The 27,356-nt window shown below is 45.0% G+C and overlaps 1 protein-coding gene across 1 annotated transcript in view; it reads right to left on the bottom strand.

Moving 5' to 3' along the window:
* The window catches only part of LOC120039310 (caskin-2-like), an 85,234-nt gene that overhangs the window by 50,066 nt on the left and 7,812 nt on the right, over positions 1 to 27,356 (bottom strand). Inside the window, exon 3 of the mRNA XM_038984768.1 lies at positions 27,002 to 27,332. Coding sequence (XP_038840696.1) covers positions 27,002 to 27,095 — 94 coding nt within the window. The 5' untranslated portion in view covers positions 27,096 to 27,332. The remainder of the gene's footprint in view (positions 1 to 27,001; positions 27,333 to 27,356) is intronic.

Genomic DNA, 27,356 nt, shown 5'->3' with positions numbered 1-27,356 from the left:
TCACACACAATCAAGTAACCAAACAACCAACCAGCAAAAACAAGAGTACAAATGCCCTTTCATAAAAGGGGAAAAATATTATTTAAACAACTGAGCAATTACTTAGCTGAACATGTAGCCTCGTGTCAATCCCTGACCACTGACTAGTTTCAAAAATGAATTCTGATCAGAGTAAGGGGACAAGGGGAAAAGGCTCCCCTCCTGCCCTAAGCAGTGTCCTACTGATCCAGACCTTTCACACACTTCAGCCTCTCCAGAGGAATGTGTGCGCTGCTGTACTGTAGTGTCTCACTGCCTGCCCACACCTGCTGCCCCACGCCTGAGGCTTTACTCACGCCACTCTTATCAGGAGACAAGGCAGATAACACCGACATCAGACACGTAGCAGCAGAGATAAGAGCCAGATTGTTCTCTCCCCATCATATCTGGGCATGCTCTCCTCTCCTCGCACTCTAGGCTCCAACAAGCTACGTCCTAATGGCTAACAGGAACGCCAACATGCATGGTCTAACGCATGAGAATGAAGAAAGTTGAGGCTCCCAATGTTTTCCTTTGAAATGAAGTGGAGTGAAACCTGAGGCCCAGGTGTTGTCTTCCCAGTCCGGCTCAGCCAGTGGGGAGTCTGGGGTTCGGAGCCTGGGCCAGCTTGGCATGGGGAGTAGCACCACGGTATGTAAATAAAAGAGCTGCAGATGGGCCTGGAGGAGTGTGTGGTCACACACGGACACGGCACGCCAGAGGGCCAACACTAACACCAGCAGAAGAGATGAGCTTTGACATGTACACACATGTACACACACAACACCCTGGGTCAATGGGGGTGTTTATGGGAAAAGGTGATTTGCCCTGTCAGTATTTGACACTGCTGGTGTCCCAAATTGACTGTAATGACTTCACACAGCCATTTTCTTGTTGTCTGGAACTGTTTTGGGGTCAGTGACAACAGTTTAACTCCTTTCTGTCACTCTGTAGAAGTACTGCTGATCCCATTACAGTCAGCAAAGATTTAATTCATTCACTCATACTGAGGGGCCAAAGAAGAAAACTATTCCCTGAATCCATCTCTCATGAGGAGTTGACAAGGTTGTGAAGGATAACACTAGGACTGCTAAAGCGGTCATTTGGACTGCTCATTAAAAAATATACTCTGCCATTTAAGTCATGCCCCACTCAGTCCTGGACTTTTCCTAAATAACCCTATATAACACACTGTCGTTGTTAGAATCTTAATATCACAAACAGAACTGGTGTTATAATTAGTTTTAGGAGGGCATGTCATTTTTTTTATGGTTTCCCCCTCTGCCCCTCCTCCCGACAGTGGGGCCTGCTCTACCCCTCCTCCCGACTGTGGGGCCTGCTCCACCCCTCCTCCCGACTGTGGGGCCTGCTCCACCCCTCCTCCCGACTGTGGGGCCTGCTCCACCCCTCCTCCCGACTGTGGGGCCTGCTCCACTCCTTCTCCCAACAGTGGGGCCTGCTCCACTCCTTCTCCCAGCAGTGGGGCCTGCTCCACTCCTTCTCCCAGCAGTGGGGCCTGCTCCACTCCTCCTCCCAGCAGTGGGGCCTGCTCCACTCCTTCTCCCAACAGTGGGGCCTGCTCCACTCCTTCTCCCAACAGTGGGGCCTGCTCCACTCCTTCTCCCAGCAGTGGGGCCTGCTCCACTCCTTCTCCCAACAGTGGGGCCTGCTCCACTCCTTCTCCCGACAGTTGGAAGGCGCTGTGCCCAGTTGATAATCACCTTAATAATTGCCTCGAAACTGAACCTAAACCGAAACTAATAGCACACATATAACAACAGATTAAATAAATGAAGTAAAGTATGATGGGGAGAAAGGTGGAGGGGAAACAAACAATGCATAATTATGTCATCACCAATTGTGAATGAAGAACAGGACGGGCCATTGTACTGTATCGATCTATTCTAATTAGAACCTCAAAACTGTATGTACCCTATTAGACTATTCTCCAAAATTAAAACAATTATAGTAATGGCCTTTGAGTGTGGACTGTATTATTATGCATACTGGATGGACTGGTTACCTTCTGCTACACTCCAAACGGTCTATTTTTTAGTCTGGGAGAGAACATATAGGCCTAGGCGATGTGGTTGGTTCATTGATTGTGCAGAGCGGCTTACAGAGATAGCCGCCCCCAATTTGTAATTGATTTTGAATAGCCTAGATATCGGGAATTGTCATTTATGTTCATAATGAATAGGCTGAGACATTACCTTTAGCTACAGAATATCTCACCACTGTGTATTTCCATCTTCTTCATGACAGTCTGACACAACGTAATGACCGCCACAGCCCTAGGCTAGAACAATTAGGCACCAAAGACGTCTTAAATCATTTTTTAAAATGTTTTCCTGCCATGCGTAATATGCTGTAGGCTATGTATTGTATAACAGCACAATCATTATTTTAACTCAGTTTTTGTATTTATAAAAAAAAAAGTAAAAAAAAAAGGGCTTTGGCTCATATATGGGCCTATGTGTATGGATCAGCTCTAATATGACTGTTTTGAATGAATCATCAACTTAGAAAGCACTGGTCATTTTGTTATGTTAGGCTTTGAAACAACGACCATGTTCTCCACTCAGTTTCAACCTGTTGTTGAACTTCTTTCGTCAAATTGATCAATCACAGTGATGTGAGTTATAAAAACACGATAATGTTCTGATGATAAGCATTTGATGTGATTTGATTGCATTTGCATTGATATCAGAGTGGTTAGAGGGACAATAGAGCCCCGAGTACCAGGCCATTAACGACCTGATGGTCGCTATCAACACATGTCCACATGTGCATAAGAGGAGAATACCATGACTCAACGGTCACGTGGAATTTTACTGTGGTCATGACTCATGACTGCCGGTGTGGCATAATACTGTCAGTGCAACAGCCCTAACCCTATATCAGCACAACAAATCCAAACAGTCTTATCAGTCTACTCTGGCCTACATGGAGTACACAGTGAGAGTGTGTGTAATTTACAATGGCAAGGAGACCAACACGAATGGATGCACATGCTAAGTTAGCATTGCTACAAAATCTGAATGAAAACGACTCAGATGCTGGGGAAGAAATTATTCATGACATCTGATTATTCTTCATATTCTGAGCCTCATCATGAACCTAAGCCTGAACCTGAACCTAAGCCTGAACCTAAGCACTAAAAAGACATGCTCCAACTGACATGGACATGCTCCAACTGTGTGAAGACGCACACCATGTAAGCACGAGCTGACAATAATTTACTATTTTTGACTGCTGTCATTGACACTTATATTCATTATAATGCCATTATTGCTTTTGTGCTGATTTACACTTTATCAAGCACACTTGGAGATTATAATGTTTAGGCTACTGATGTTTTCGTCATTTGACTGCGCGTCTTGCAGACTTTGCATCTTGGAAGATGGGGATTATTATATTTTTATTAAAATAAGTTGTTACTGCATTCCAACACATATACTTTCTGTTTCATAGTTGTAACAAAGGAACTCCACAAATAAAATACATTGAACACTTGAATGTGTTTCTATTTGTGTTGTTTTTACATATAGCCTATAGTAACAAACTAGTGAAAATGCTATTGTGTTATTTAAAAATATATATTTGTATTCTAATGTTACCTAAGACCTTCATAAACACAACCAAATTATTATTTTTTTGCGATAGAATATATGAAATGTATTAATTACACTGTTAGAATGTTGCAGTCAGAATGGCTGCTCATTACTTAATATATATATTTTTAATGTAACCTTTATTTAACTAGGCAAGTAAGTTAAGAACAAATTCTTATTTACAATGATGGCCTACCCGGGCCAAACCCGGTCGACGCTGGGCCAATTGTGCGCCACCCTACGGGACTCCCAATCACGGCCAGTTGCAATACAGCCTGGAATCGAACCAGTGTGTCTGTAGCGATGCCTCAAGCACTGAGATGCAGTGCCTTACACGGAACCCAAACCGGCTGCGCGCGTGCGCCATCGTGCATACATTTATTTTGTCCCCCTACACAAAACGGGATCACGACACGCAGGTTAAAATATCAAAACAAACTCAACCAATTACATTAATTTGGGAACAGGTCGAAAAGCATTAAACATTTATGGCAATTTAGCTAGTTAGCTTGCACTTGCTAGCTAATTTGTCCTATTTAGCTAGCTTGCTGTTGCTAGCTAATTTGTCCTGAGATATAAACATTGAGTTGTTATTTTACCTGAAATGCACAAGGTCCTCTACTCCGACAATTAATCCACACATAAAACCGAAACGTTTCTAGTCATCTCTCTTCCTTCCAGGATTTTTCTTCTCTTGACTTTATATTGCGATTGGAAACTTTAACTTCTTAAGACTAGGGGGCGCAGTTTTCGCTTTTGGCTAAAAAGGCTTACCCATTTGAAAATGCCTATTTCTCAGCCCCCGAAACTAGAATATGCATATAATAAAAAAAAATTGTCTGTGAGTTAAACAGAACTGATATTGCAGGCTAAAACGGAGGAAAATCCAACCAGGAAGTGGCCCTGTTCTTGAGACCTCTCTGTTCCCATGCATCCCTATTGCCCATATAAAGGGATATCAACCAGACTTCTTTTTCTATGTCTTCCCTAAGGTGTCAACAGCCTTTAGACATAGTTTCAGGCTTTTATTTTGAAGGATGAGCGTGAACGACCACATTGCGTAAGTGGATAGGTGGGGGCTCTCCGAGTTGATTTTTGCGCAAAAGTGAAAGGCAGCCATTGTTTCTCTCGGTCCTAGTGAAAAGCCAACTGTCCCGGTTGATATATTATCGAATAGATATTTGAAAAACACCCTGAAGATGGATTATAAACAACGTTTGACATGTTTCTGTGGACATTATGGATATAATTTGGAATTTTTTCCGGCGTTGTCGTGAACGCTCTTTCCGGTGGATTCCTGGGCATAACGCAGCAAACAAACGGAGATATTTGGATATAAAAAATATCTTTATGGAACAAAAGGAACATTTGCTGTCTAACTGGGAGTCTCGTGAGTGAAACCATCCGAAGATCATCAAAGGTAAACGATTAATTTGATTGCTTTTCTGATTTTCGTGACCAAGTTACCTGACGCTAGGTGTTCTTATTGTTTAGTCGAGCGATCGATAAATTTACACAAATGCAAGTATTGCTTGCGCTGTAAAGCATAATTTTGTCACGTTCTGACCATAGTTCTTTTGTATTTTCTTTGTTTTAGTGTGGTCAGGGCGTGAGTTGGGTGGGTAATCTATGTTTTGTGTTTCTGTGTTGTATTTCTGTGTTTGGCCTGATATGGTTCTCATTCAGAGGCAGCTGTCAATCGTTGTCCCTGATTGGGAACCATATTTAGGTAGCCTGTTTTCTGTTGGGTTTTGTGGGTGGTTGTCTTCAGTCTTTGTGTGTCTGCACCAGATAGAACTGTTTCGGTTTTCACGTTTGTTGTTTTGTATTTTTGGAAGTGTTCAGTTTATTGTCTTTTATTAAACATGATGAACACTAATCACGCTGCGCTTTGGTCCTCTCCTTCTTCCACAGAAGAAAACCGTTACAAATTTCAAAATCTGAGACGACAGATGGATTAACAAAAGGCAACGCTGTGTTTTGCAATATTGCACTTGTGATTTCATGAAATTATATTTTATTATATACCGTTCGCGCTAGGCTAGGCTATGCTAGTCAGCGTTTCTGATGACAATTATCCCGGATCCGGGATGGGTAGTTCAGAAAGGTTAATAAATTAGATGCATTACTGCCACTGACCTCGTTTGTCTTTCAGTCACCAATGTGGGTTTAACCAATGAGGAGATGGCACATGGGTACCTGCTTCTATAAACCAATGAGGAGATGGGAGAGGCAGGACTTTCAGCGCGATCTGCGTCAGAAATAGAACTGATTTCTATTTTAGCCCTTGGCAACGGAGACGCTCGTTGGCGCGCACGAGCAGTGTGGGTGCAATAATTGAATAACATTGATTTCTAAATTTATTTTGCAACGCGAGCGGTGTGGTCAGCCTATTAGGGCTTCCGAGTGGAGCAGCGGTCTAAGGGAAAGGGGCGGTCCATCGAGGCCCAGCGGTACTAGTGTTAAAGGGTAACTCTACCACTTTTCATTACCTCACCTCATTGTCATTATCTCCAGCACAATATCAGTGTCAACATGTGAAAATGGCACATTTCGAAAGTTTTGTAGAAAAAAATATAAAAAGTAAAAAAGTTCTAACCGATGACATCATCAAAAGTTTAAACCTTTAAAAAAACAGTGATTTTCAAACACTATGACATTCGCGGTGACATGGGGAGAAAGAAAGTACCATCCCTTGGACTTGAAAATCAGTTTTCCCTTTTATGCCTACCCTGTGATGACACAGAGAAGCATTTTTTAGGACCTTCTTATTTTTTTTTACCACAGATCATAGAAATGGGCAGTTTTCACATATGTAGACACTGGTTTGGTGCTGGAGATAATTAATATGATGTTGAAAAGTGGCGGAATTGACTTTAAAGTTTAAAAGGGGAGGTTGCTTCATCTCCCGTGGTCTGCGGGGTCTTGAACATGTTGGCGTTTGACTTTCTTACTGGTCACAGGTCCAGCGGTGAGAAGACAGACAGACAGAGGTTAGGAGGATTAGTACTAATGACGTTGTGGTCTTAGTTGAGGGAGGAAACACAGGGAAAATGATAGATTTAAAATGATAGAAAAAATTGCACACGAAATAGACTTAATGATAACAGAGGAAAGCCTTCCTTTTCCGATCCAGATTAAAATATGGAACATAAAGATAGGGAACACTCTTTCAAAGAGAAAACAAACATTGTGCTTTATGAATTGGGCTTAGAACAAAAGTCATAAAATTGGTTCTTACAGTCCCTGTAGTTTGGGAAAACTGAAAGACCCCCTTTCCTTGTTTCATATGAAATTGACATTTCCTGTCCAAGACCTACCATGAAAAACCACTCTCTCATGGTTGAAATGTCCTCATGTAAAGCGGAATGTGATTATAAACGGGGAGCAGACAGGGTGGTAGCGGTACACTCTTTAACCATGTCGAAGAGACAGGGTGGTAGCGGTACACTCTTTAACCATGTCGAAGAGACAGGGTGGTAGCGGTACACTCTTTAACCATGTTGAAGAGACAGGGTGGTAGCGGTACACTCTTTAACCATGTCGAAGAGACAGGGTGGTAGCGGTACACTCTTTAACCATGTTGAAGAGACAGGGTGGTAGCGGTACACTCTTTAACCATGTCGAAGAGACAGGGTGGTAGTGGTACACAAGCAAAACCAGCAATAAGTGTATTACTCAGCACGCTATACATGTATTGATACACATCTAAAACGCCCAGCAGTACAGACATTGTGGCATGGCCTCTCTCAGTAATACTGGTTATCACTACATTCATTGTTTACTCAATAATGCATTTATTGCCGTTTCCTGCTTATGTACCCAGTCGCACCCTTGGCATTACATTCTCATAGTAGACTTTTTGGGGGTAAGAACTTCAGTTTATATAAGGCTAGAAGGCATGTCATGTTTAGTGTAGGGATTTGGACGCTCCTTTCAAGCATGAGAAGACAGTGCAGTTTACTGACAGAGAGCTCTACTGTACTGGGCTGCTGATCATGCTGCATCTCTAGCTATTTCCAGTGGAGCGCCAGAGGAAGGATGTGAACTGGGGGATGAATCAAAGCATGGTTCACAATGCATGATTAGGTTATTTGTGAGACTAGTGATCCATAAAGATGTTGTAAATGATGTGACAATGCTGCTGTACCATTTGAATTGAATGTCAGTCATTACAGCACGATATCATTGAGGATGAGAACAAGTTTTACTGTACGTCAACAGGGACCTAGAAACAAAGCTCCCATCCAAGGGCTTGAAATTGACACGGCCTAGTCAGTTAGACGGATGCATCAATTGCCCAGTGCACAGGGGGGCCTCTGAGTCATAAATCATGATTGTGTGTGATGCGTTTCACAGCTCTCTGCCTCAGGGTGTGTGTGTGTGCACCTGGGCTGTGTGTGCAGTGAACCCCTCTGTCTGTGGAGCCGGCCTGTCACTCACTGGGCCCTAATGGACACGTATCCGTGACGACATGGACACGTATCCGTGAAGGAAAGGGCCGCGAGACTTTCATCTCCAGGCCAACATGACATGGCTTAACAGCTGCAGGGCAGGCCACTGGGGAGCTGGCTGAGAGACCCCAAGTATCAGAGCTCAGGCCAGCCCCGGCTAAAGGAGGCCACCATCACACTGCAGCAGAAAGCAGCAACCCTGGAGAAAATACATCAAAGCCGCCCTAAACACAGGCCTGGCTACTCAAAATCCTTGCTCCGGCCAAACGCTATGCCACGACCACAAGTTTCTACTCCGCAATGAGTCTGGATCGGAGTACCTCCCGGACGATTTCTAGAACACAAACACATTGTAACCATTCTGATTGGTACCAGAAACCGACGGGTTGCGCCAGAGCCAGAACACATAGGTAAAGAGGTGTTTTGAAAATGCGTCATTGGCTTTGATATGCTGATTGTTTAGAGATTATCCAATCACTGATTACTTGTGTTTTGTACAACACACTAATTTTGACATCACCACAAACAACTTCAACAATGGCAGACTCAGACTGGAGTATATCGCGAACGCAGGGGAGCAGCGGAATAATTCCGTTGGAGTCGTCAGGCAACCTAAACACTGGCCTGGCGCTTTTTTTGTGATCAGGATTTAAATGCAAAGAAAAATAAGTCATTGGTGCTGATGCAGAAGTCAGTTACATGAGAAGAACGCTCCAAAGACGTGTTGGTTTAACTGAAAGAGGAGGAACAAGGAGAGAAAAGCAAAGGGCAATGAAAGAGGGAATGTTTTCCTTGGCACAGAGAGCAGAGAAAAACAGCCCTGCTGTTTCATGACAAATGAACAGAAAAGTGCTTTAATTATACGTGTGCAAAGGACTAACAGTACAGCTATGATTTGATAGGTAAAGCTGAACAGTGTAAGGAGGGCAGGCAGTTCAGAAAACACATAGATCATAGTTCATCTCAAGGCAAACCTCAGAAGGTTCCGTTGGGGGATTCAATCACTGGGTTTATTTTCTACCCAAACACGGCAGTTCAAGCTTATTCCCATCTGTCAGAGATTATCATCTGATGAAGTGTCATTTTATGAAAGGAAGGATCAATCTCAGAAGATACACAAATCAGGCTGCATTATACTATACCAGTGGTTCCCAAACTTTTTATAGTCCCGTACCCCTTAAAACAATCAACCTCCAGCTGCGTACCCTCTCTAGCACCAGGGTCAGCGCACTCTACAATGTTGTTTTTTGCCATCATTGTAAGCCTGCCACACACACACTATACGATACATTTAAACATAAGAATGAGTGTGAGTTTTTGTCACAACCCGGCTTGTGGGAAGTGACAAAGACCTCTTATAGGAGGTCGCTCCAACCCGTCACTTCCGGGTTGGAGCGAGTAGTCGCACTTCACTTCGCTCCACAGGTAATATTACATTTCATTACAGTACAACGGTTTGATCTGTTTGATCTGAGCAATTTTTCTTAGCTAGCTACATAGCCGTCTTTGTATCAAAGATAATTGTGTAGTTTAGAGTAATTATCGAAGTTAGCTAGCCAGCTATTTTCGTCCTTCTAACGTAGTCAACACTGCTAGCTAGCCAGCTAGCCAACTTCTACCGAATAGCAGCACTGTAGAAACTATTACATTACAACGGAACGACTTGATTAGTGTAGTGTTAGCTAGCTACATAGTTGTCTTTGCTGTCTTTGTATCTAAGATAATTGTGTAGTTTAGAGTAATTATCGAGGTTAGCTAGCCAGCTATTTTCGTCCGCCGCGCCGCGCCACCGTTCTCCTACCTAGTCAACAACTGCTAGCTAGCTAGTCAACTTCTACCGACTAGCAGCACTGTAGAAACCAATAATACATTACAACGGAACGATTTGATTAGTGTAGTGTTAGCTAGATACATAGTTGTCTTTGCTGTCTTTGTATCTAAGATAATTGTGTAGTTTAGAGTAATTATCGAGGTTATCGAGGTTACCTAGCCAGTTATCGAGGTTACCTAGCCAGCTACACTTTCAAACAAAGTCAACAACGCAGCCACTGCTAGCTAGCCTACTTCACCAGCCAGCAGTACTGTATCATTTTAATCATTTTAGTCAATAAGATTTTTGCAACGTAAGCTATACTTTCTGAACGTTCGAGACGTGTAGTCCACTTGTCATTCCAATCTCCTTTGCATTAGCGTAGCCTCTTCTGTAGCCTGTCAACTATGTGTCTGTCTATCCCTGTTCTCTCCTCTCTGCACAGACCATACAAACGCTTCACACCGCGTGGCCGCTGCCACTCTAACCTGGTGGTCCCAGCGCGCACGACCCACGTGGAGTTCCAGGTCTCCGGCAGCCTCTGGAACTGCCGATCTGCGGCCAACAAGGCAGAGTTCATCTCAGCCTATGCTTCCCTCCAGTCCCTCGACTTCTTGGCACTGACGGAAACATGGATTACCACAGATAACACTGCTACTCCTACTGCTCTCTCCTCGTCTGCCCACGTGTTCTCGCACACCCCGAGAGCTTCTGGTCAGCGGGGTGGTGGCACTGGGATCCTCATCTCTCCCAAGTGGACATTCTCTCTTTCTCCCCTGACCCATCTGTCTATCGCCTCCTTTGAATTCCATGCTGTCACAGTTACCAGCCCTTTCAAGCTTAACATCCTTATCATTTATCGCCCCCCAGGTTCCCTTGGAGAGTTCATCAATGAGCTTGACGCCTTGATAAGTTCCTTTCCTGAGGATGGCTCACCTCTCACAGTTCTGGGTGACTTTAACCTCCCCACGTCTACCTTTGACTCATTCCTCTCTGCCTCCTTCTTTCCACTCCTCTCCTCTTTTGACCTCACCCTCTCACCTTCCCCCCCTACTCACAAGGCAGGCAATACGCTTGACCTCATCTTTACTAGATGCTGTTCTTCCACTAATCTCATTGCAACTCCCCTCCAAGTCTCCGACCACCACCTTGTATCCTTTTCCCTCTCGCTCTCATCCAACACTTCCCACTCTGCCCCTACTCGGATGGTATCGCGCTGTCCCAACCTTCGCTCTCTCTCCCCCGCTACTCTCTCCTCTTCCATCCTATCATCTCTTCCCTCTGCTCAAACCTTCTCCAACCTATCTCCTGATTCTGCCTCCTCAACCCTCCTCTCCTCCCTTTCTGCATCCTTTGACTCTCTATGTCCCCTATCCTCCAGGCCGGCTCGGTCCTCCCCTCCTGCTCCGTGGCTCGACGACTCATTGCGAGCTCACAGAACAGGGCTCCGGGCAGCCGAGCGGAAATGGAGGAAAACTCGCCTCCCTGCGGACCTGGCATCCTTTCACTCCCTCCTCTCTACATTTTCCTCTTCTGTCTCTGCTGCTAAAGCCACTTTCTACCACTCTAAATTCCAAGCATCTGCCTCTAACCCTAGGAAGCTCTTTGCCACCTTCTCCTCCCTCCTGAATCCTCCTCCCCCTCCCCCTCCTCCCTCTCTGCGGATGACTTCGTCAACCATTTTGAAAAGAAGGTCGACGACATCCGATCCTCGTTTGCTAAGTCAAACGACACCGCTGGTTCTGCTCACACTGCCCTACCCTGTGCTTTGACCTCTTTCTTCCCTCTCTCTCCAGATGAAATCTCGCGTCTTGTGACGGCCGGCCGCCCAACAACCTGCCCGCTTGACCCTATCCCCTCCTCTCTTCTCCAGACCATTTCCGGAGACCTTCTCCCTTACCTCACCTCGCTCATCAACTCATCCTTGACCGCTGGCTACGTCCCTTCCGTCTTCAAGAGAGCGAGAGTTGCACCCCTTCTGAAAAAACCTACACTCGATCCCTCCGATGTCAACAACTACAGACCAGTATCCCTTCTTTCTTTTCTCTCCAAAACTCTTGAACGTGCCGTCCTTGGCCAGCTCTCCTGCTATCTCTCTCAGAATGACCTTCTTGATCCAAATCAGTCAGGTTTCAAGACTAGTCATTCAACTGAGACTGCTCTTCTCTGTGTCACGGAGGCGCTCCGCACTGCTAAAGCTAACTCTCTCTCCTCTGCTCTCATCCTTCTAGACCTATCGGCTGCCTTTGATACTGTGAACCATCAGATCCTCCTCTCCACCCTCTCCGAGTTGGGCATCTCCGGCGCGGCCCACGCTTGGATTGCGTCCTACCTGACAGGTCGCTCCTACCAGGTGGCGTGGCGAGAATCTGTCTCCGCACCACGTGCTCTCACCACTGGTGTCCCCCAGGGCTCTGTTCTAGGCCCTCTCCTATTCTCGCTATACACCAAGTCACTTGGCTCTGTCATATCCTCACATGGTCTCTCCTATCATTGCTATGCAGACGACACACAATTAATCTTCTCCTTTCCCCCTTCTGATAACCAGGTGGCGAATCGCATCTCTGCATGTCTGGCAGACATATCAGTGTGGATGACGGATCACCACCTCAAGCTGAACCTCGGCAAGACGGAGCTGCTCTTCCTCCCGGGGAAGGACTGCCCGTTCCATGATCTCGCCATCACGGTTGACAACTCCATTGTCCTCCTCCCAGAGTGCTAAGAACCTCGGCGTGATCCTGGACAACACCCTGTCGTTCTCAACTAACATCAAGGCGGTGACCCGTTCCTGTAGGTTCATGCTCTACAACATTCGCAGAGTACGACCCTGCCTCACACAGGAAGCGGCGCAGGTCCTAATCCAGGCACTTGTCATCTCCCGTCTGGATTACTGCAACTCGCTGTTGGCTGGGCTCCCTGCCTGTGCCATTAAACCCCACATGTGACAGACGTGACAGAGTCTGGAGACGCCGTGGAGAACGTTCTGCTGCCTGCAACATCCTCCAGCATGACCAGTTTGGCGGTGGGTCAGTCATGGTGTGGGGTGGCATTTCTTTGGGGGGCCGCACAGCCCTCCATGTGCTCGCCAGAGGTAGCCTGACTGCCATTAGGTACCGAGATGAGATCCTCAGACCCCTTGTGAGACCATATGCTGGTGCGGTTGGCCCTGGGTTCCTCCTAATGCAAGACAATGCTAGACCTCATGTGGCTGGAGTGTGTCAGCAGTTCCTGCAAGAGGAAGGCATTGATGCTATGGACTGGCCCGCCCGTTCCCCAGACCTGAATCCAATTGAGCACATCTGGGACATCATGTCTCGCTCCATCCACCAACGCCACGTTGCACCACAGACTGTCCAGGAGTTGGCGGATGCTTTAGTCCAGGTCTGGGAGGAGATCCCTCAGGAGACCATCCGCCACCTCATCAGGAGCATGCCCAGGCATTGTAGGGCGGTCATACAGGCACGTGGAGGCCACACACACTACTGAGCCTCATTTTGACTTGTTTTAAGGACATTACATCAAAGTTGGATCAGCCTGTAGTGTGGTTTTCCACTTTAATTTTGAGTGTGACTCCAAATCCAGACCTCCATGGGTTTATAAATTTGATTTCCATTGATCATTTTTGTGTGATTTTGTTGTCAGCACATTCAACTATGTAAAGAAAAAAGTATTTAATAAGAATATTTCATTCATTCAGATCTAGGATGTGTTATTTTAGTGTTCCCTTTATTTTTTTGAGCAGTGTAGTTGCGGAGAGTCCCTGTAATCGTAGACTCAGATCATTCAGGTGAGAAAAAACATCACCTAGATAGGCCAGTTGTGTGAGAAACTCGTCAACATGCAAGCGGTCAGACAAGTGAAAATTATGGTCAGTAAAGAAAACTTCAAGCTCGTCTCAATAAAAAACTGTGTCAATACTTTGCCCCTTGATAACCAGCGCACTTCTGTATGTTGTAAAAGCATTACATGGTCGCTGCCCATATCATTGCATAACGCAGAAAATACACAAGAGTTCAGGGGCCTTGCTTTAACAAAGTTAACCATTTTCATTGCAGTGTCCAAAACGTCTTTCAAGCTGTCAGGCATTCCCTTGGCAGCAAGAGCCTCTTGGTGGATGCTGCAGTGTACCCAAGTGGCATCGGGAGTAACTGCTTGCATGTGCGTTACCACTCCACTATGTCTCCCTGTCATGGTGTTTTCGCCATCAGTACAGATACCAACACATCTTGACCACCAAAGTCCATTTGATGTCACAAAGCTGTCCAGTACTTAAAAAATATCCTCTCATGTTGTCCTGGTTTACAGTGGTTTGTAGAAGAGGATGTCTTCCTTAATTGACCACCCATAAACGTAACGGACATATACCAGGAGCAGTGCCAGGCCCGCCACGTCTGTTGACTCATCCAGCTGTAACGCATATAATTCACTGGCTTGTATGCGAAGCAGTAATTGTTTCAAAAAATCTCCTGCCATGTCACTGATGTGTCGTGAAACAGTGTTGTTTGATGAAGTAATTGTCTGTATAGTTTTTTGGGCCTTTTCCTCCAGCATTGTTCCAGCCATATCCGCAACAGCAGGAAGAATTAAGTCCTCCACAATAGTATGGGGCTTGCCTGTCCTAGCCATTCGGTAGCTCACCATATAAGACGCTTCTAGCCCCTCCTTATTAATGCTATCTGTTGCTTTTATACATGTCTTACTACTCGCAAGTCATCTTTATTCTCGCTCATAAAACTCCTGTGGCTTATTTTTCAAATTGTCATGTTTCGTTTCTAAATGTCTGTGCAAGAGTTAAGGTTTCCCGCGAGAGAGTAACGGTTAATGTGATTGGATGTTATTTGACTAGGCTACCTGTATTTGACATTGTGTTGTTTTTTCGCTGAACACTAGATGGTTGAATTTGATTTTTGGCAGTGAAACAAGGCTACTTAGGTGAGACAAAAAAAACTCACCCAAATGTGTAGCCCCGTTGGAAAATATTCATGTACTGTTTGAAAATGTGAGAAAAATTCCCAAAAATGATACATTTTACCCCCGTTTGGGAATACTTGTACTATACAAATAAAGACAACAAAAACTGGACCCAACATCCTGCGTAGAAAACCAACAATAGATTGGTCATCCAAACCAAAATAGAAAGAGCGGTAATTTCCTTGACCACATCCTATTTTGTCTTAAAAGGATCACCAGAGAGGGTTAACCCAAAATGCCATGAAAAGGGAAACATCTGTCTCAACTACACCTCAGCCAATTCATTAGGCCAAAAGAGTTAATGCACCTGAGAGTATTTTGAGGGAAGCAAACATTAGAAAACAGGCTAGACCTGTACATTGAAGGGATTTTCTTATCTTAATCATAAGGACATACCAGTCATAGCTGGGAGGGACACAAGCTCTGTATTATCCTAGGTAATGTCAACACTGCAAAGGTAATGGTGTTTGTGGGTTCACAGGTGATGGGGCTCCCCAGGGTTCACAGGTGATGGGGCTCCCCAGGGTTCACAGGTGAAGGGGCTCCCCAGGATTCACAGGTGAAGGGGCTCCCCAGGGTTCACAGGTGAAGGGGCTCCCCAGGATTCACAGGTGAAGGGGCTCCCCAGGGTTCACAGGTGAAGGGGCTCCCCAGGGTTCACAGGTGAAGGGGCTCCCCACTGCTGCAGTGACCACTACAGAACTTCAGTGTTTATAGCGCCGTCCATATTATTTTTATTAGTGTTACACTATTGTTCTTACATAATATAAACATATACAATTCTAGTAGCACGTCTTAGACTGATGGACTGTGTCATCCCCACGGCCTCTACAATGGATCAGTCCGCTCAGACAGGAGCCAATCAGACATGTCTTGTACACAATTAAATTATTATTATTATTATTTTCTACAGCTCGACTAAAGAAATCTCGGTCGACCAACAGCCTATCGACCAAACAGTCGACTAAATGGGATCAGTCCTAATGTCCACCAACAGGAATAGCAGCTACAACACATCTGGTGTAGCAGGGGGAAACCGCTGCACCACCTTGGGAGATAATCCCATGGCTTCACTCTGGACCTGCTGGACTGTGATGTGCTGTGGCGTTATCTGCACCGGACGCAGGGCGGAGATTGCATCTCCAGGTCCCAAATTGTAGGCCTAAGCCCCAGTGCTGAAGCAGTGCCTGGAGAAGAGCCATGGACACAGATACTGACTCACCGCTGTGATTATATCATATACCCACTGCTACCATGCTGGGCGCTCCACCAACCCACCAAGACTGTAATATGCCCTAAACCTTACAATGACCCTGAGAATAAACGCTGAACTGAGTTCATATTCAGCACTGTCCCAAAAGAGAGGTCAAAATTCTTTGTCTAATGGGTGCAGCTATTGCTCTGACCCAAATGATTCATCCAATTCTCTTTTCCCGAGAATTCTCTGTTTCCAAGTAATTAGCTTATTTGCCAGAGGATCGCACACAAACACTAAAAGACAGTAAAAAATGAGACGAGGTACTAATTGAGCTAACAATCATTCACTCTGTCATTTGTTCCCAGGCCAGACAGAGCCTTCCTGGAAACCTTGGTGGGGGCCTGGCTGTGGGAGTGGGATGCAAAGCAAGACTATGAGAGGAGATAAGGTCCCTGGTCGTTCTCCCTGTTGAGGCACATTAGAAAGCTGACGCAATGGAGCGCCACGCATGCAAATGACCTGCGTGAGTTGCATTGTGTCTCCGCCCAGCTGGGCGTCCACAGAGAATAGGGCTCGGGGGTGTGACACATACGGCAGGTTTTATTAAAGAAAGAGACACACATTCAGATGAAAGAAGGACAGCAGGGTGACATAATCGTCCTGATGGGGGGTTCTGCCAGACAGACCCATATGGGGTGGGGGGTGGGGCTAATGAAGAGGCAGGTGCATGACACCAGCATCACAACATCTGAGAGGAAATGAACAGTGATGTTTGCATATGACACATAAGAAGATTACACAAACACCACTTTGTCTTCTTTATTTCCCTTTGAAACACCCAAAGACATGCAGTTGGCTTGAAGTGAACACTAAACAGATGAAAACATGCACAAAACGGACATGGGTCCTTTCTCTGGATGGATGAACATCTCATCTATAATAGGATGATGACACACGGAGTGGTCTGGAGTGTTTTTGGTTGCTGTTTGTCATGGGGCCAGAGTCAGCAGAGGCTAATGAAAAGAGAGCCAGCCAGCCAAGACAGACAGGACAGGACAGACACACACTATAGTAGCTCTGTGTTGATCCAGCTGGAAGCTGCTGACAGAGCCTAACTCACACTGACCTGCAGGAATGCTAAACGGGACACTTCACCTCTGTGTGTCACTCCGGTGTTTGTGACAGAAATGGAGGGCCCAGAGACCATGCCCTAATGATTATAGCTTATTGGATGGCAGGCCCTAATGATTATAGCTGACTGGACGGCAGGCCCTAATGGGAGGCCTAATGGCCAGTTGATGTAGTGGCAGACTCTAGGGTCCTCATGGAAGAGCTTGCCAAGGAGGTATGCATTTAAACCTGCACCCCTGTGGTAACTGACTGCACACACAGAGAACCAAGCCCTTAATGAGATACTTTTTCCCAGCAAGGAGAATGTTTTCTTTTTTTACCCAAGGAACAAACATTGCATTGTTTTTGTCTTGAGGGGTGGAGGACAGCAAATATGAATGTGTGTGTGTGTCTGAGTTCATGCCTCTTCCTCTTTAAGCTAAACAGACGCACCAGAACACTCCACACTTTTTGGTCTCAGGATAAGAGGAAACTCCACACCCCATCCTTTGTTCATAATGGACTTTTACTCTCCAGCGGCGCCAAACTTTCATCTACTTACTTCCCCAGTACTAACTCCCCTCTCCTCCTGACAGAGTAAGCATGTGACTAACCATGTCCGTTTGCGGTCAGTGTGGGTGCGGTAGGGTGCATCAGGCCTCCACATACAGTAATGGAGATAAGGTGACAGATTAACAGCCCAGGGAGAGATCCCAGCCACTTTCCCTTCGACAGCTCTGCTCCTCTCCGCTTCTATATCAGCACCGCAGCCGAGACCACATTTCCTCATCTCCATGACAAAAGCTAGACTTTTCTCTCCTCTAAACCCAAAGTCCTGTTTGAAGTCGCCTCAAACTCCTGAAGGGCAGAATAGTAACAGTTCTGTTGGAAAGTTCCGAGGCCTCTAACCCTTCTCTTTGTCCTCTCGACCAAAACCTTAATCTCAGTCTTCGGGTTAAGCCGAACTGTAATGTCACAAGAGGAGTCGGATTCTAGTTCCAGAAAACAGATGGGAGGTGTCCTTGTGGGGTACACATTCCTACAACATGACATCATCCCTCCTAGTCTTTTTCTGCATTCAAACGCACTGTGCTGCTATGTCGTGTCTTGGACAATGGTTGGCACAGATAGAGCGGGAGGGATTTGGGGAAAATAACTGAAACCTTGATAAGACCAAGCAGTCCACAGCTGGGATCCATAAGTCATACTGTTCTGTTGCCCGTTTGGTGCCTTAGCTTTTTGTCAGCGTGAAACTGCATCTTAATGTACCGTTTTTTCCAGTTCAGAGTGCCAGTGTGCACCTGGGCCTATGCTCCAGTCACATCCTGCATGAAGGCTGAGTCATTAAGGCCCTCAACAGGAAGGGTGCTTTGAAAGCTCTGCACTGGTGCCTTTTGGAAAACGACTGCACTCAGAATAGCAGCTTTCCACTATTACGCACGTGTCAAAATGTGTAAAGCCAGCCTTGAGCCATAAGAGGTAGAGAGATATGTGCATATGAGCCTACGTTTCTATGTTGTGGAAATACCATGACGTGACATCCAAAATGTCATTCTAATCTTGACTGTATAAAGATTAAGATTGAATACATTTTCAAAAGAGGTGAACAATCAGTCATATCTTAAAATCTTATGGTTGTTCAGTCAGACAATGATGAGACATTGTGAAAGCTGTACATCTGACATGATGCCGTGGAAACAGACAGGCAGAGATAAGCAACAAACAAAAAGAGCCCATTCTGCTGAACAAAGTTGACATAATACACAAAAACATACACCCCCAAACCCCCCCAGACTACACACATCCTTACAAGCACATGCATGAACTAACATACACCCCCAAACCCCCCAGACTACACACATCCTTACAAGCACATGCATGAACTAACATACACCCCCAAACCCCCCAGATTACACACATCCTTACAAGCACATGCATGAACTAACATACAAATTAGGGCAATGTCATTCAACTTCTTTGAAAATATGGTAGTGCATTCCAACGTTTGTTGTATCATCGACATTGGTATCTGCTCTAACGGGTGGTTTTGAAAGACCCCCACCCTTTAAATTCTTGTAAATCTGGCACTCATCAACAAAAATTAAAGGATGGTTAAAGAGAGACATGAAACAAAGTTCAATGAGAAGTTCAGCAGTTTCCCAAATGTCCAAGGCAAGAGATATCCTTGAGGCTGTGTTCATAGATTCATCTTGGTCTTAGATGAGTAAAACTAAGAAATGCTTTGATAAATGTTGGCTAGCTTGTCTGTGATCCAACCCAGTAGAAAACAGAACACTTGACAAAGGGTCATAGGTAGACCACTATGGTAACAATAACCTTTGCTTTTCCCATTTGGGTTTCTTCTCTTTCCACTTGTGTCAGAAACCAGACACAAAATCCCTGACAGCTAGAGGTCCTGAAGGGCCCCATTCCAACACAGACCAGTGCTTCTTCCTCTTCTGAGGCATAGGCTAACTGACCTCCTTTACAAGGTCTATGGGACCTGTCTGTTTAGCGAGCCAATTAAACATTTAGCACACCAACGGTAGAGTTGACAGGCAAACACCGGCGGCTTCAGTACAGAGACAGAATTTCACGGTCTGTCTAAAAGGTTTTAACACTTTCCCATCAATATGCCCAGTCTGAAAAGAAAGTGGAAATTTCCTTCTCATTATCCTGAGCTGTACTTGAGGCATTGTGACATGGGAGAGGAAGGTGCAATGGTGAAGGAGAACGCATAATATTCTGTTGAACTTCAACCATAAAAACTAGCAGATGACGGAGCAAACGATATGCTGTGTTTGCGTGAAACAAGGTCAAGTCTATATGCAAAACGTCTAGTATGTTGGGATGGAAACTAGAAAAACAGGTACAATATTCAGATCAAGTGAACTCCAGCTCATTCCTTTTTGCCAGTAGCAAGAAGTACTATACTGGCAATGACTAAACTGTAAATGGATGGAGCTTTTCCCAGAATTATTGTTATTTCAATAGTTCAACACTGTGATGCCTCTGTAATGGAGGGAAGGAGGAGGCTGTGTGCCTGTCTGTGTCATGATGCCCCAGATCAAATCAAATTTATTTATATAGTCCTTTGTACATCAGCTGATATCTCAAAGTGCTGTACAGAAACCCAGCCTAAAACCCCAAACAGCAAGCAATGCAGGTGTAGAAGCTTGCTAGCTAGAGGCAGGAATAACAAGGCGGCAGGAGTAGGCATAAGTATGTGGAATGAAGGGACTGTATTGGGTGTTTGGGTAGGCTGGCTCTGTTTGAACACAAAGTCATGAATAAACCATGGCTGCAGTATGGGCGAGTGGCCTGGCGACCAATAGACAGTCACAGTGGGCTCTTTAGAAGCCTATCACTGGCCTGGGGAGGCTGACAGCTGCTCCCTCCCGGAGAATCACCACAGACACCGCGCTGGACGTTTTGTTTGGGGCTCTCTTAATGGCCCTGCCTTTCATTGTGGCCCAACAGTTTTACGAGACGCCGATAATGGGACATTGATGGTCTTCAATACGGAACACCGCTCCCTCTGGTCAATAATAATGCAGTGTGTGGCACACTTACGTTTAAAAAAGACAGATGGCGATGTTATACGCCAGGGGGGTTTCACTCCCAATTCCTGGGGGTTTGCATGGATGCACATCTAACGCCAAACCAATTCCCCAAGCTTTGTAGGTCTAATTGGGCAACAAGCTGTGAAATATTTATTGGCATAAAAACACAAATGAAACCTTATCAGCTTGAATATGTTGGACTTTCAAATAGAGGACGGAGGTAAAGATGGCTTATAAAAAACCATGATGGAACCAACATCAGTTTTAAATATTGACTTTCTAATGCAGGACAAATGAGTAGCTCCATACAGTACACAAACATGTGATCCTCTGTCATTCTAACAGCTCCCATATTCCAATATACCATATGTCAATCTCAGACAAAGCGTTTTAAAAATGTTTTACTTGCGACAGCTCTGAATAAAGCCAAATCCACAGAATGGGGGGGAAACCAACGCAACTAAAAAACAAAGGGATTTGTGGTATCTGATGTCTAGGGGATGTAATAAAAATGAGCTAGACAGGATTAACACATGGATTTTGTCTATATTATCACAAACTTAACCTCTTCAAACAAATTCCTAAACAATCCAACTTGGGTCCCTCATTCTGTTGTGGCCAGAGTGAGAGAAAGAGGTCAGAGTCCGAACATGTGTCTCTGAGCCAACTGACCTGGCTACATCCCACCGTTCCTGAGACTCTTTGACCATGAGACGTTGGACACAGAACTCACACCGCGCTGTTGCTGGCTCACCGGGGACCTGTAAAGGGTTTAGTTTGGCTGACTCTGCCATGTAGGAGAGAGAAGAGGAAGATCCACTACGTTGGACCTTTCTTTCTCATCCCAGCCCAACCCGTAATTCCCCTTAATCTGGTTGAGCACCATATGGGAAGGAGTGGATTGGGTGAGGCAGAGACCTGAGGTACCAGATGTCAGAGAAACGGTTGTGTGATGTGTGTTTGTTTGTGGAAACCTGATGGCGGGGGTAATGGCTGTCCCCAATCGCATCAATGGGCTGGGTTGGAGCTCATAACAATAGCTGAGCCACACGTAACGTATAAGGTAATAAATTGGGATGGGCGAGAGGCAAAACAAATGGAGAGGGTAATCCGAGCAGCACGGCAGGCCTGTCAGCTGGCTGAGGCAACTCCAGCCCAGCCTGGAGTGTAGGGGCCACAAGAGCATCCCGTGATAAAAGGGCAATCAGTGCCTCTTTGCTTGACATCATGGGAAAATCAAAAGAAATCAGCTAAGAAAATTATAGACCTCCACAAGTCTGGTTCATCCTTGGGAGCAATTTCCAAACGCCTGAAGGTACCACGTTCATCTGTACAAACAATAGTACGCAAGTATAAATACCATGGAACCACGCAGCCGTCATACCGCTCAGGAAGGAGACGCGTTCTGTCTCCTAAAGATGAACGTACTTCGGTGCGAAAAGTGCAAATCAATCCCAGAACAACAGCAAAGGACTATATCCACAGTAAAACGAGTCCTATATTGACATAACCTGAAAGGCCGTTCAGCAAGGAAGAAGCCACTGCTCCAAAACCGCCATAAAAAAGCCAGACTACGGTTTGCAATTGCACATGGAGACAAAGATCGTACTTTTTGGTCTGATGAAACAAAAATAGAACTGTTTGAACATAATGACCATCATTATGTTTGAAAGAAAAAGGGGGATGCTTGCAAGCCGAAGAACACCATCCCAACCGTGAAGCACGGGGGTGGCAGCATCATGTTGTGGGGGTGCTTTGCTGCAGGAGGGCCTGGAGCACTTCACAAAATAGATGATATCATGAGGGAGGAAAATTATGTGGATATATTGAAGCAACATCTCAAGACATCAGTCAGGAAGTTAAAGCTTGGTCGCAAATGGGACTTCCAAATGGACAATCAAACTTCCAAAGTTGTGGCAAAATGGCTTAAGGACAACAAAGTCAAGGTATTGGAGTGGCCATCACAAAGCCCTGACCTCAATCATTTAGAACATTTGTGGGCAGAACTGAAAAAGCGTGTGCGAGCAAGGAGGCCTACAAACCTGATCCAGTTACACCAGCTCTGTCAGGAGGAATGGGCCAAAATTCACCCAACTTATTGTGGAAAGCTTGTGACAGGCTACCCGTAACATTTGACCCAAGTTAAACAATTTAAAGGCAATGCTACCAAATACTAATTGAGTGTATGTAAACTTCTGACCCACTGGGAATGTGATGAAAGAAATAAAAGCTGAAATAAATCACTCTACTATTATTCTGACATTTCACATTCTTAAAATAAAGTGGTGATCCTAACTGACCTAAGACAGGGAATTTTTCCTTGTATGTGAAAACAGCGCGTTTCAATGATCTGTGGTAAAAAGATCATTAGAAATTTAATAAAAACATGATTCTCTGTCACATTGTAGGATTAAAAGTAAAAACTGATTTTAAGGGTTTAAACCTGCAACGAGTTTCGAGCCCAAGGGAGGGTATTTTCTTGCTCCTCACGTCACCGCAAATCTAAAAATATATATTTAACTAGGCAAGTCAGTTAAGAACAAATTCTTATTTACAATGACGGCCTCAGTGTTTGAGAATCACAGTTTTTAAAATGTTTAAACTTTGATGTCATTGTGTAGAACTTTATATTAGTTTCTACAAAATTTAGAAATCAAATCAGTCACATGCGCTGAATACAATCAGTGAGACTTTATCGTGATATGCTTACTTACAACCCCTTTCCCAACAATGCAGAACTAAAAAGTAAGACAAATTAGCAAAAAAAATTACAAGGAAATAGTAACACAAAATAACAAACCTATATACAAGGAGTACCGGTACCGAGTCAATGAGTGCGGTTACTGTGGATAGTCAGATTAATAGTTTGATTTCCCTAATAATCCTGTTTACATGGACACATCTGAAATCAGGCTACCTGATGACACTGATAAATGCAGAAAATCGGCAATCAAAATAAACGTCCTACCACGGCGAACATGTTATTTTGGTAAGCATATTTGATCAAGTTTGTATGTGAAAATTACTTCTAAGACACATACATTGTTGTTCTGAACACACTTCACTCGTGTTAATAAAGGAGGCTTGCTTAATAAAGGACCATTTGTAATGTAACTGGGACCTTTTGGAGTGCCAACAGAAGAAGATCTTCAAAGGTAAGGCATATATTATATCGCTATTTATGACTTTCGTGTCGCAACTCCCTGGTTGAAAATGATTTGTGATGCATTTGTGTGCTGGGCGCTGTCCTCAGATAATCGCATGGTTTGCTTTCGCCGTAAAGCCTTTTTGAAATCTGACACGGCGGCTGGATTAACAACAAGTTAAGCTATATTTTGATGAATTGCACTTGTGATTTCATGAAAGTTAAATATTTATAGTAATTTAATTTGAATTTGGCGCTCTGCAATTCCACACAAATTTGTCGAAATGGGACGCTAGCGTCCCACTAAACCGCAAGAAGTTAAGGTGTTTACATGTCCTAATAATTTGAAAGATTACTCAGAAAACAAGGTGTTTTAATCGGTGTATGCTTACTTAGATTTTGACCTTACGTCGATTAAGATAAGCAGAGTAAGGTGTTTACATGACTATTGCATAATCTAAAATAATCAGTTTAATATCTAATTATTAGTGTGCATGTAAACATACTCAATGTGCAGAGGTATGAGGTAGTTGAGGTAATATGTACATGTAGGTAGGGGTAAAAGTGACTGGGCAATCAGAATAGATAATAAACAGAGTAGCAGAAGCGTATGTGAAGAGTACGAAAGTCTGTCTATGCGTGAGTGTGTGTTTGGCATCAATATGCATGTGTGTTGTGTGTGTGCATGTAGTCGAATGTAGTCTGTGTGTGTGTATGTGTGTTGGAGTGTCAGTGTAGTATGTGTGAGTAGAGTCCAGTGAGTGAGCCGGTGCAAGAGAGTCAGTGCAAATAAAAAAGGGGTCAATGCAAATAGTCAGGGTAGCCATTTGATTAGCAGTCTTATGGCTTGGGGTTAGAAAGCTGTTCAGGAGCCTTTTGGTCCCAGAATTGGCGCTCCGGTGCCACTTGCCGTGCGGTAGCAGAGAGAAGAGTCTATGACTTAGATGGCTGGAGTCTGACAATGTTTACGGCCTTCCTCTGACATTGCCTGGTATAGAGGTCCTGGATGGCAGGGAGCTCGGCCCCAGTGATGTACTGGTCCATATGCACTACCCTCTGTAGCGCCTTACGGTCAGGTGCCAAGCAGTTGCCATACCAAGCGTGATGCAGCCAGTCATGATGCTCTCAATGGTGCAGCTGTATGTTGGCACTGGTATTGTGCAGGATAAAATGAAAATGAGGTTGAAAAGTGGGGGTTGCCCTTTAATATGAACGCTTGACAGAGTTTACAACCCCACGGCAGACAAAGAGACCTTGATAGTGTAATTACACCTTATGTCCACAATTCTTACAATATAATAGTCTGCTGAATTTGATAAACACAGGGAAAACACAGGGTACACTGAGACCACTTAACTCTCCCCATCCCTCATATCCCATCATCTCTCACCTCTGGGTCAGAGCAATTCATGTTTGTTTAGAGCCAAAAGAGGGTCCAGAATAGCACAGAGGGTGATAGGTTATCACAATGATAAAGCAGCCCAACCTCCTGGCCTGGGGCTCTCAGTTCTCTCAGTCACTGTGCTGTGTGGTGTCATGTTGAACTCAATTTCGGACACTATCTCGACAGTGAATGAGCAGAGAGGAGCAACTAAATACAGGAGTCCTCCAGAACGTCTTGCACCTTGTGGCATTGTGGTTGTGGAAAAACAGCCTCTAAACAGCCGCCCAGCACTGTCATTTTAGTAATTACATAGGCCTCTGAGAACACGACAACACAGAGTCAGAGAAAAAGTCCTCCAGGGTGTGTGAGTAATGGTCTTTGTGTTTGTAAACTATGCCAGTAGGTGCATTTAGTGATTGGAAGAGCAGAAGGATAAAGGTGCAGTAAACTGCAGTTGATAGACCATTGTAGTTGGAGATAACAGCTTTTGAGAGCAGAAAGATCGGAGGACTTGATAGCTCAAGAAGAGGCAACTGAGCCCCCCCTCAAACCTTTGAGACATTTGTGATGGGGGTCTGCAAGTGGGAACCCACCCACCCTCCCACCCCATCCACAAACCCTCATACAGCGGATAGCAACTCTGGGGATAGAAAGTGTCCCTCTCAAGGGAGACGATATAGACGGCCGTAAGCTTATGGTCCAGTGAATTAAAACCCGGGGAGAATGTGGATAGGCTTTCAGTTTCCCGAGAGCGAGAGAGAGAGTTCATTAGTGCGCCATCATCATAAGGGCTGGATTGGAGCTGGCCTGGCTAATCCAAAGGGATAGATTTCCCCAAAGCTTTAGCTGAGGCTCAGCGTCTTCTGTAGTTAAGTTCCTGAAGCTTGACCTCAGAGTAGAGTTGAGAGCACTCACCTCCTCTCAGCACAGCTCCCCTGAACAAACACACTCAATCACTGAACATAAGGATCACTCTACATTCAATAGGATTAGCTACAACACTCCACTTTGTAAAAGGTAGGCTATCTTTCACATAATCCAATAACAGAGTTTATCACTTTTTCATGAGAAAGAAGAAAATACACATAACTGTGTGGGGCGGCAGGTAGCCTAGCAGTTAAGAGCGCTGGGCCAGCAACCGAAAGGCCGCTGGTTGGAATCCCCAAGCCAACTAGGTGAAAAATCTGACGAGCAAAGCACTTACCCCGATTTGCTCCTGTATGTCGGTCTGCATAAGAGCATCTGCTAAATGACTGAAATGTCATTTGTTGAAATATTGAGGCAACCAGCAGACCTAGAAAACTGGTTGATGAGTCAGTTAGATAGCAAACACTGGCTTTTGCATCATGTCTGAACAACTGAGAACTGTCGATTTCCGCTGGCTCGACTAGCCTACTCCTGTTAGAGAATCACTGGCGTAGACGTTTAGCAGGATCTATTGATTTGGGAGACGTTTAGTAGTTATGACAGGTGTGGCATCAGCAGCAGCAGACAGAACGAAGCAAACTGCTTGTTTAAGCATGTTACCGATTGCCTTACTGCCTCCAGGGGAAGAGATTTCTGACTGTGCGTACATCTAATTGTCTTACTCAGGTGCCATCTGCCAATAATTCCAAAGCTTGGGCAAATAAACATAACGGAGATGTATTGCACTGCACACTCCCTCAGCCTTTCAGCGAGCTAAAATAAATCTGGCTATGAGATTTAAGATTTAAGGGTAACTTGAGGACTCACTGTTTCGGCTGGCTTTGAGCTTGGCCAGTAGTTTCTGAGTGGAGGGCAGGTCTCCGCTCTTGACGGCCTGCAGTAGGTCCTGCTCCTTCCCCATGATGGTCCAAGGTGTGTAAGCGCTTCACTAGCGTCCGTCCAGAGTCCAGGCAGCGGCTTCCTCACAGCGCCATGCTAAGGCACAGCCGTATCAACCTACCTCAGAGTTACTGTCCTCACAAAAACACACACAGCTGACAGGTGAGGGAATGTGAAGCAGTAGAGGGGAGGACACTCACAGCCTCAAATCAGCTGTCTCAACTCCCAGTCCGGTTACAGATGCCAAGTCAAGGGAGGCCTGAGAGACGGAAAATTTATTTTG

Source organism: Salvelinus namaycush, chromosome 3 (genome assembly GCF_016432855.1).
Source record: "Salvelinus namaycush isolate Seneca chromosome 3, SaNama_1.0, whole genome shotgun sequence".
In the NCBI taxonomy this organism is placed as follows: Eukaryota; Metazoa; Chordata; class Actinopteri; order Salmoniformes; family Salmonidae; genus Salvelinus; species Salvelinus namaycush.
Note: the sequence above shows the minus strand (reverse complement) of the source record. Positions and strands in the feature narration are given on the sequence as shown.